The sequence below is a fragment of the Peromyscus californicus genome, unplaced genomic scaffold (assembly GCF_007827085.1).
Source record: "Peromyscus californicus insignis strain IS unplaced genomic scaffold, ASM782708v3 Scaffold_5__1_contigs__length_169319896, whole genome shotgun sequence".
Lineage (NCBI taxonomy): Eukaryota > Metazoa > Chordata > Mammalia > Rodentia > Cricetidae > Peromyscus > Peromyscus californicus.
This window is the reverse complement of record NW_026294573.1, coordinates 99,943,466-99,953,762: the sequence shown is the minus strand read 5'-3', so window position 1 is coordinate 99,953,762 and position 10,297 is coordinate 99,943,466. Positions and strand designations below refer to the sequence as shown.

General features: G+C 45.7%; 1 protein-coding gene across 1 annotated transcript; it reads left to right on the top strand.

Moving 5' to 3' along the window:
• The first annotated feature begins 123 nt into the window (after positions 1-123).
• Sec61b (SEC61 translocon subunit beta) lies at positions 124-8,078 on the top strand. The gene is made up of 4 exons (XM_052717051.1): positions 124-258; positions 425-522; positions 4,682-4,783; positions 7,825-8,078. The coding sequence occupies exons 1-4, from the start codon at positions 256-258 to the stop codon at positions 7,910-7,912; spliced, it is 291 nt and encodes a 96-aa protein (XP_052573011.1). The 5' UTR covers positions 124-255; the 3' UTR covers positions 7,913-8,078.
• The last annotated feature ends 2,219 nt before the right edge of the window (positions 8,079-10,297 follow it).

The window sequence follows — 10,297 nt, the reverse complement described above, 5'->3', positions numbered from 1 at the left end:
ATATTGGTCCCTGTGAAAGACGCTGAGATCAAAGGAAAGAAGCTAAAGGCCTGGACTTTTTCACACCGCCCATTTGTTCTCAGACAGTTTTTACAGGCATATCCTTGGACAGCTCAGGCATCCAGAGTCTGCGAAGACCCTGCCAGCCGGCTGGGGGCGGTGCCAGAGTCTGTCTCCGCTAGTGCTCTGAGTGCTCGGCCACTTCCCGACTTTCCTCTTCCGCGCTTCCTGTGCCCGCTGTTCTTCGGTATCAGCATGGTGAGCGGGTCCTCGCTTCTCCACAGCGCGCTGGCCCTTGCCTTGGTCTCCCTCCCTTTCCGGACACCCCCCCCCCCCCTGCTTTTCCCAGCTTCCCGGGTGGGTGCGGGGTCGGGGGTCTGAAGAGGGCCAGCGATGCTTGCTCACAGTCTGCTTCTCTCTGCAGCCGGGTCCGACGCCCAGTGGCACCAACGTGGGCTCCTCAGGGCGCTCTCCCAGCAAAGCGGTGGCCGCGCGGGCGGCGGGATCCACGGTCCGGCAGAGGTAAGGACCCCGGGGGCGGTCCCGCTGCAGGGTGGCAGAGGTCAGGGTCCCAGGAATTCACACTGCGGGATAAAGTTCCGGGATGGGAAGATTGACAGGGGCTGGTGAGCCCGAGCTGACGTGGCCATCCAGTAGTTCAAGGCCCTTTAGGAGGGAAGCGTCGTTTTCCTCTCCTTGATGAATTGCACGCACCACTTTAGTTAAAGGGAAGTTAAATTAGACTAGGGTCGCTAACAACTTTGGGAAAGGCGATGGCGTAAGGCTGGTGTCTCTGGGGCTTTACCTTTTAGACTTACATCAGGAGGTCCAATACACATTCAGTTTAACAAAATTTGCTTTACACAACAGCCTGTCACCCTAGTTCCTCATCCCCAGCTGTTTCTGTGTCTTTCTTTTTGGATGTGTGTGTGTGTGTGTGTGTGTGTGTGTGTGTGTGTGTGTGTGTGTGTGTTGTATGCACATGTGTATATATGTACGTCTTGTTCTTGCCTGGTGTCATCGGAGGTCAGAAGAGCACATCAGATCATCTGGAACTGCAGTTATGAATGACTGAGCCACCATGTGAGTGCTGGGGACCGATTTGGGGTCCTTTGCAGGAGCAACAAGTACACTTAACTCTGAGCCATTTCTCCAGCTTCAGGGTCTCCTTATTTTTAAATGTCACTGCTATACACTTATTTACAGAAAACCAGAAACTCCAGTCTTTTTGTGTGTGTGTGTCTTCTCTATCCAGTCATATGCCAGGCTTCAATGGAAGACCTTCTCGGTCCTTCTCTTCCTCCATTTCTGTCGATCCAGTTTAGCCCTCAACCTCTTGTACTTTGCATTTCTACCACTGTCCATCGTCCAGCCTGCTGTTACTCTCCCTCTTGGGTTTTCTATAGATTGCTGGTGCCAGCATGTTAAAAAAGGAGCCTGTGGAGGAACCCTGGGGCTCTCCTTCCTCTCTCCTGTCATCCAGCAGTTCTGAACTTATTACCATTTTCTGAGCTCCATATCCTCATTAGGTCTGCTCTCTTCTCAACTGTTTATTTAGTTAGTTTCTTTTTAGACAGTGTCACGTAGCTCAGGCTTGAACTCATAACCATCCTGTCTTCACCTCCCAGATGCTAGGATTCTCGTATTGTTAATAGTATAAAACTATTTATGTTTACATGTTCGTCTCCTCTGCTTTGACAGAGAATCTGCCCAACTCCCCAGTTCCTGTCTTAAATCATGCCATAGTAAATGTTAACTGAAGGAATCAAGTCAATCCTATTGTTGTGTTTTTGGAACACCTAGAAAGGCATTTTTCTAGAGAGGAGTAGACCTTGAAAACTTGAAGGGATACTTAAAATTATCCTTAAGAATGTGAAGAGGAAGGCTTGGGGACACAGTGTGTATAGCTCAGTAGTGGAGAGCTTGCCTAGCATGTGCAAGGCCCTGGACTTGCTCTCTAGTACCACACACAACACAGCACAAACTACAACAAAAGAAGACAGGAAGGACTTTTCTTGTTGACTGTGTAGGGAAATCTAAATCTTCGCAATCAGTTTAGACTAGTTGGTTTGAACACGCGCGCAACAGAGAGCAGCTCAGAGAAGGAAGTTGTGATAGAACTGTCCGAAACGATGAGATGATTCTGAATGACTGTGAGTGTTCCCTCACCAAGATACCCAAAGGAAGTGTACTGGCTTCCGGTGTAGGTTGTGTGGACCTGGGGCCTCGGGTGCTAGCTGGGGTTTCAGAGACTCTTTGTGCTAGTCTTGTAGGTATGGATAGTTCCTTGGGGATAAGTTTTTGTTCGAGAGGAATTAATAGGGAAGTTTGGCCATATGAGAATTTTTAAGGAACCAGAAGGCACTTATTTATAGAATTGTCGAAGTGTGATAAGTAAAAATGAGGCAATCAGTGCCTAAGTGTTTTTAAGGTTATAGACATGGATGGTATCTTTTAGGATGTAGTATTGTGGGACCAGTGAAATTAGACAGCCTGTGGCTATATGTATGGAGAGACTACAAAATTCATTCTAGAAACTTGTTTCTGGTTAGATAATTGTAATCACTGTTGGCTGTCTGAGAATATGTCCATTCTTTGAGAAGAAGTTGAAGCTTATGGTTAGTGATGCTTTGAACTATGTAGTGGGCAGTTTGTATCTCTCTCTGAATGAAGTAACAGTAGTAGTAATCCTCAGAGAAGAAGTGTGTAAGATTTAAGGTTAAGCTGGAGTTGGAGTCCTTGATCTGCATAAGACAGTGGAAAGTGAAGCAATAACTGAAGGAAGCTGGGGGAGGTGAGGATAGAGTGAGGGTGGATAGTTTGGATGGGGTGTTCAGGGTGAATGGCTCATGAGTAGAGACCCGTGAGGGAGCTAGTGACACTGTGGTCTAGGGAGGACAGGCTGTCTAGGCAAAAGGAGCAGTCAGTGTGCAGATAGGTCAGTGAGCTGGGGTTGTTCCACCAAGTGCCAGCAGCCAGAGCAGTAGAGCAAAGCATGCACAAGATTGGGGTGAACGGCGCTTTGTTAAAGTGCAGCAGGAAGGTGTAGCCTCCACTGAAGAGAAGACATTAGGGTGGGCTCTGTTAGGCACCTCAGCTAGCTTCCCAGATAAGGTAATGAGGGGCATGGTGAGTGCAGTTTGCTACCTCCATGGACCCTGGTTTTCAGATCTTCTTCTCTGTCCCATTGCCAGCAGTGGAAGTAAAAACAACAGCAGCAACAACAAATCCCTACTGATTTCTCTAGGGATCTTGAAATTCCAGCTTTGAAGACAGCTGTATTCAGGGATTGTGCAGATCGTGGCAAGTGTGGGGTTGTGGTTGTGCCTCAGGGGAGAACTTCCCTTGTGGACACTGGGGTTATCTTTGGGCTCAACTCCCTTGTTATAGGTGGAGATTCCAGGTCGCCACCCTCCAGATGGAGCCAGGCCTGCGTGGAGAAGCTTTCTAAGCATGAGTTACTCTGCAAACCCTGTACATCCTTTTTGCTATTTTCAGTCAGTCTTCCTACAGAAGCAGTCATACATAGATTTGTCTGTTTCCAGGCTACTGTAGCCCGTAACTGATGTGTCTGAAATGTCATTCTCTAGCAGAGTAGACCCACATCATTGGTACTGACTGCCTTCAGAGTCCTGTCTTGGGCATAATTGAAGCCAGACTGGAACCAAGGCTCTATTCCACTCACGCGGTAGGGTGAGCTCATTTAGCTGTAGACAGGATTTCTGCATTCAGACTGTCATGCCAAGACATGTTAGGGTGAGGTGGCTTTCGGACTGATCAAGAGTCAGCAGCCCCACACAGGAATGAGATTTTACGGGAGAGAGTATTGGGATTTGGTGGGGCAGGGCATTCTCCGTTCTTTTCCCACCCCCGACACTTTTGGAATAATGATAAATGGCTGAAAGGATTTCTTTTGGATTCTCTTCTTGCCACTTGCTGCCCAGGCCCATTCTTGCCCATCCTAGCACAGGGCTAGACAATCCCCCTTGCTTCCAGGAGGATAGTTGCTAGGAGTCCATGTCTTTTGTCTGTTCTGTCTGCCCTGATGGCTCCATGCACCAGCTCCATCCTTTTGAAAAGGACAAGGTCTAGTTACGTGTATTTCCTGCTTTTCACATCCTGCCCTTCTCCAGGACTGATGGCCAGTATATCAAAATAGCTCAAGTACATTTCAAAGTACTCATTTATCATGTGCATTCTCCGTTTGGAGGACCTTGATAAAATTAAAGTTTATTGCTTTTTCTTACTTTTTGCAGCCAGTACAGTTATTTTAAGCCATCTTTTAAAGTAGTCTTTTCAAAATGAAGTTACAGATTAAGAGCATTTATTATTATTTATTATTAATAGGGGTTTATTAGTTTCACAGACAGTTCTATGAAGACAAACTGAGGTGCACCGTCCATTGCGAAGGCTGGATGTTGTAGGCAGCAGATGGGCTCTGGGGCCAGAACTGGGTTCACATGCCAACTTAGCCATTGCTTATCGGTGGCAAAGGCAGTACTGGGCACATTGGCCATGACAGGTAGTACTCAGTCTATAGAGTGGAAGATCAGAGAGGCAAAGGTAGGGTTTGAGTTTATTTTAGTAAGGTTTTCCTTCTTACAGGTTGCTTTTTTAAAAGCCTGTATACTATACGCATATGTTATTAAAAGGCTAGTAATGATATTTTTATCCCTTTCAGAAAAAATGCCAGCTGTGGGACTCGGAGTGCAGGCCGCACCACCTCTGCAGGGACTGGGGGCATGTGGCGATTCTACACAGAGGATTCCCCAGGGCTCAAAGTGTAAGTCGTGGAGCACATGTGTGGGGTGTCTGTCCTGGTGACTGAGTGTGTGGGAGCTGCTCTGACAGGGTGCATGGAAGCTGCGTTTGTGCCAGCTGGGCTGGGGCTGGCTTCCTGTTCATCAGCTGATCACACAGGTGAGGACGCTGAGTGACATCTGGGGGTGACTGAAAGGAAGAGAAGAGCCTCTGTGGCTGTGTCAGGGTAAATGATGGGCACAGAGAACTGAAGGGGGGAAGCTGCTTAATTAGAGGAGATCTCTCTTCATTTGGCCCTCCTGCCCCACACTGAGAAATGGGAGGAGCCATTTGAATGGGAATTGGGTGATTTTTCAAAGTTGCCCTGAGGTGGAAGCTGATGTTGCTACAGCCTAATGGAAATTTCCCATTATGTTGTGTTACCCAAAGTTCCTTGGCTTCCTTGCTGTGGGAGGGTGGCCAGCAGACCCAGGAGGGTGACTGCATCACTTTCCAAGCTGATGAGAACTGACTGTACAGGCAACTTCTATCCTGTACTTACCTCTTAGGCCAGGGTGTCTGGTACCATAACACCCTTTTCTGCTGTTTCCTGAGTGAAGCATTTGCTGTTTTGAGGAAAACTTAGTATCTTTTCTGTTTTGATCTGACCAGCAGCCCTGAGGTAGGAGCTGAGCCGTTTTGCAGATGAGGAATCTCAGGCAGTGAGGTACTCAGACAAATGACAGGAGGCCCACACCTTCCCTTATTGCCTGTCTGGTAAAAAAAGAGACAAAAATGCAGATAGTTTAATCAACTTGGCTTATAGATTTAGCTTATGAAGATTTTCCTACAATCTGTGGGATTTGCTTTAAATCATCTGTTGAATTTTTTCCTGATACATTTTTTTTTTTTCTTTTTGGGGCTGGCTCCTACTGTGTAGCTAGGCTAATCTGGAATTTACCATCTTTCTGCCTTAGCCTCCTGAGCACTGGGATTACAGATGCCTGTGACCATGCCTAGCTGGTCCTGTCTCCCTCATCCCCCAAGTGTGTTGGCAACTTGTAAGAATGTATTTAGGGAGCATGTATTTGGGAAGCAGTTCTTCGGCTGAGGGTTTGTGAGCTGGTAGCATTCTGACAGCCTTTGATGATTGTTAGAGGTGATTTTCTTAGTGTTGAAGGAGGAGCCTTGTACTCCCTCTTCCTGGTGGCCCTGGAACTCATTTTAAATTTCTCAGAAAGCTGGGAAACCCTTGTTTGGGCAAGTCTGACTCATGCTTCCCTATGAGTCCTTCAGTGGTGCTGCTCAGGCCCTCCCAGAACTGGTAGAAATTGTCCTTTGAAGTTTCATAAGCAGTATCCCAATCATAGCAGAGAAATGTGCTTCGATGAAAGGACACAGTTGAGAATTCTGCCTACAAATCTACCATCAGCCAACACCTGAGCTTGTTTTGGGCTCATTCTGGGGATTTAGTAAGATATTCAGGTTGATAATAATATTTCCTGAGAGCTGGCTGTGAATCTGCCTGTGTGTGTCTGTAACTCAAAGGTGGATTCCATACTAACCTTCTTACAGATGGGAGACAGACTTGAAGGTAAGGAGTGGGCCACAGGCAAACTTGTGAGTGACAGGCATCCACACTCTGGCCCTCGAGGGCTGGATCCTCAGCTCTGTCCCCAGTGGTGCCTGGCAGTAAGGGAGGAAGTTCAAGTGTAGCGTGGTGGTGTTTCCTTTCATAGCCTTGTAAATTTACTTACTCTTTAATTGTACAAACTTTAGACTGATGTAGCAGAGACCTTCCTTGATCTCTACTGCTCCTTCACCCTGGGTCCTGATAGTGCCTTGATGCCTTTTCTGGAATCTCTGCTTCTACTCTACAGTTGTATCTGGGAGGTGAAGTGAGATGTATTGAATTCCTCAAACCTGGTGTGGGCAATGTTTACAGTTGTGTACAGTCAGAGGTCCTCCCATTAAGGAACATGTAAGCCACTGGGCGGTGGTGGCATACGCCTTTGATCCCAGCACTCGGAAGGCAGAGGCAGGTGGATCTCTGTGAGTTTGAGGCCAGCCTGGGCTACCAAGTGAGTTCCAGGAGAGGCGCAAAGCTACACAGAGAAACCCTGTCTCGAAAAACCAAAAAAAAAAAAAAAAAAAAAAGAAACATGTAAGCCAGTTCTCTATAGGAAAAGCATTTGATTTAAGGAAGGACAATGAGGGAAATCTATTCCCTTTCTACACTAAGCCCATGAATACAAGTCAACAGTGTACACTGCCTGGAATGTGGTGTTAAGATTAGAAATTTACTAGGCGGTGGTGGCGCACGCCTTTAATCCCAGTTCTAGGGAGGCAGAGACAGACGGATCTCTGTGAGTTCAAGGACAGCCTGGTTTCAGTGTGAGTACTGGGACAGCCAGTTCTACATAGAGAGACCTTCTCTTAACAAAACAAGCAAAAAGAGAACTTATAGGAGGTCAAATGAGCCTGATGGGTGCAATCAATGAGGCCAAGTTCAGACCTCTCTTTTCTGTTCTGGATTTTTTTTAGCAAGAATCCCTCTGAGCCTCAGGTTTCCTTATGTAGAAAATAAGATTAATACTGTCTGACTTTTGTTATGAATTTGTGCAGGTTAAATGGGATCATAGATTTAAAAGCATTTTGTAAATTATATAATGTGATAATTCATATGTATGTCTCATACATTGTAGTTAGACAGAAAAAGTTGTCTTAATACATGCTAATTTGAGAAGCTTTGTAAATGGATCATTTGCCTATAAGAGTTTGAGAACATTTTCTTTTTACTGTAGAACATATTACGTACACAAAATTAGAGTATCTGAGAGATGATCTCCAGGGCATCAGACGGGTTTGTTTGTGTGTAATTTGCCATGTTTCCACAGAATCCACAGAAGAGGAGACCACACCTCCTTCAAATGAGTGTTATCACCACAATCACTTGTCCGCAGTAACAGTTTTGGGAATCCCTGTGGGTGACATGAACAGTGTCCCCACTTTGTAAAACCTCAAGCAATCTTGTATTAAGCTACCTTGTTCCTGAAGTAAGCATGCCTTCTCTTCTCGTTCTAGTGGCCCTGTTCCAGTGTTGGTGATGAGTCTTCTGTTCATCGCTTCTGTATTTATGTTGCACATTTGGGGCAAGTACACGCGCTCATAGATTTGCCTACATCCATCTGTCATCTGAAGAAGAAGGAAAAAAACCCAACGTATCTTGGACCAAAAGTGTAGTGATTTTCTGTTCACGTGTATTATTTTACAGAGAACTTAGCAAGAATTGACTTTGAGAAACATTTTTTTCTATGTCTAATAAACTTTGGAACCGATTTATATGGAGATTGGTTGCTTTACTGCTAGGGCCTCAGTCTCTGCCTTCAGGTTTGCCCGTGAGAAGGTAGACAGCCTTTCTTATAGAGCTCATTCTTCGCAGGATTGACAGTTCCTCATGCAGCCATGTACTCATTCAAATCCAAGATGCTCTAATTGGCCTTGGCATGTTTTTCCCAAGGTATTTCTGTCCTGGTGATTGTCATTTTGGGTACTTGGTTTTCAAGAAGTGTGCCTTGGACCCCCATCAGGCAGATCTGCGTGTGAAGGCAGCTGGTACCGAGGGTAAGAGTCAGAGAAATCAGAAACCCAAAATCTTGGCTGAGCTATCTTCTCATTCTGTTCTTTTGTTTTGTTTTTTACTTTTTTGAGATGGGGTCTTGCTATGTAGCCCAGACTGTCTTGGAACTTGCCATCCTCCTGTCTCCACCCCTTGAGCAGGAGTACAGACGTGCCCCCACCCCCAAGGCCTGGCTCCTTTAGTCCTTTGTGTCTAAAATTGTAGGTAATGGTTTGCTTTTCTCCGAGAGTCCATCAGGGATTTCCATCCACAGATCTCATTTCTAAACCTGCTTTGAAAGAAGTAATTTGAGGAATTGGATTTATTGGTAAAATTTCATTCTCATTTTGAAAACTAAAGACTTTGTATTCGGAGACAGCATTTTTACACCAAGTCTAAATAATTCTGCCCCAAAGTAAGCTTTAAAGTTTGACCTGTGCTGTGCACTAAGTGCAAACAGCAGTTGTTGTCCCACATGACTGAGAATCACCCTAGTCAGTGCATTCCAGGAGCCAACGGCTCTGCATTGGGATGCCCGGAGAGGAAGAAGCAGCTGACTGTCCATCGAGACTGCAGTGTTGAAGAGGTGTGTAAGTCACAAAACAGGTCATGGGGCTGGCCAGATGGCCCAGGTGGGGAAAGGTGACTGCTGCCAAACCTGACGATCCGGGTTTAGTCCCTGGGACCCTCGTGGAAGGAGAGAATTGGTCCCCACAAATTGTTTTTTGACCTCCACATGAGCCATGACATGTGCATGCCCCCAAATAAATAAATAAAAATATACATTAAATACATTTAAAAAACAAATCTCGAGGCCAGAGAGATGACAGCAGTGTGTGTGCTGCTCTTGCAGAAGACCCGGTTTCCAGTCCCAGCACTCACGTCAGGTGGTTCAAGAGCACCCAACACCCTCTTCTGGCCCCCACATGCACTGCTGCCATGGGCACATACACACATAATTAAAAAATAAAAATACAATCTTTGGGCTGGAGCAATGGCTCAGTGGTTAGGAATACTTGCTGCTCTTGCAGAGGTCTTGGGTGCAGATCTCAGCATCCACATCAGGTGGCTCAATGCAGCCTGTAACTCTACAGTCACATTTCAGAGATCAAAGTATTTACATCCCACTTTTAATTACTGACATAGTGCATTGTACAAAATGATGGATGCCATTCTGCTGTTTCTATAGATGTATTGAATCATCACTGCCTTATCTTGTTCCACATCTTTGTTGGCTGGCCCCCTTCCTTTTTTCTTTTTTCTTTTTTTTTTTTTTTTTTCCGAGACAGGGTTTCTCTGTGTAGCTTTGCGCCTTTCCTGGAACTCACTCTGTAGACCAGGCTGGCCTCGAACTCACAGAGATCCGCCTGCCTCTGCCTCCCGAGTGCTGGGATTAAAGGCGTGCGCCACCACCGCCCGGCCTTTCCTAAACTCTTTTTTTCTTTTTGTCCTCTTTTCAAATAGTGTTTTATTTTATGTTACAAGTAGTCAGACCCAGAGCCTTGCACATGCTACACAGTATATCTCTTCATAGGATTTCTTTTAAAAAAGTCACATTGATTTATGTGTGTGTGTGTTCTGGGGGGGCGGTGAGGGGCGCTATTGTATGACGTGGCATACATGTGGAGATCAAGAGACAGCTTGCTGGAGTCGATTCTTTCTACCATGTGTGTTCTGGGGATGGAACTCTGGTCATCAGGCTTGGCAGCAAGCTCCCTTACTCATGGCGCCATCTTTACCAGTGCCATGAAAAATTTCTTAAGGTGACATATCAGTGAGTTTATGCTTGTAAGTCTTAACAAAGGGGAAAAAAAAACATTTCACTTGAAAAAATGCACAGAAAAACTGGTTTTCTTGGATTCTGTGAATATCTGATTGCATTAAATAGGTGTTTTTATTTTTGAAACACAGAAAACAGTCTGATTCATTTGGAAAAAG

Bases quoted from the DNA above. Each gene is read 5' to 3' on its own strand.
- Sec61b (XM_052717051.1), top strand. The intron at 523-4,681 runs GTAAGGACCCCG...TATCCCTTTCAG, and splicing joins GGATCCACGGTCCGGCAGAG to AAAAAATGCCAGCTGTGGGA. The intron at 4,784-7,824 runs GTAAGTCGTGGA...TTCTCGTTCTAG, and splicing joins GATTCCCCAGGGCTCAAAGT to TGGCCCTGTTCCAGTGTTGG.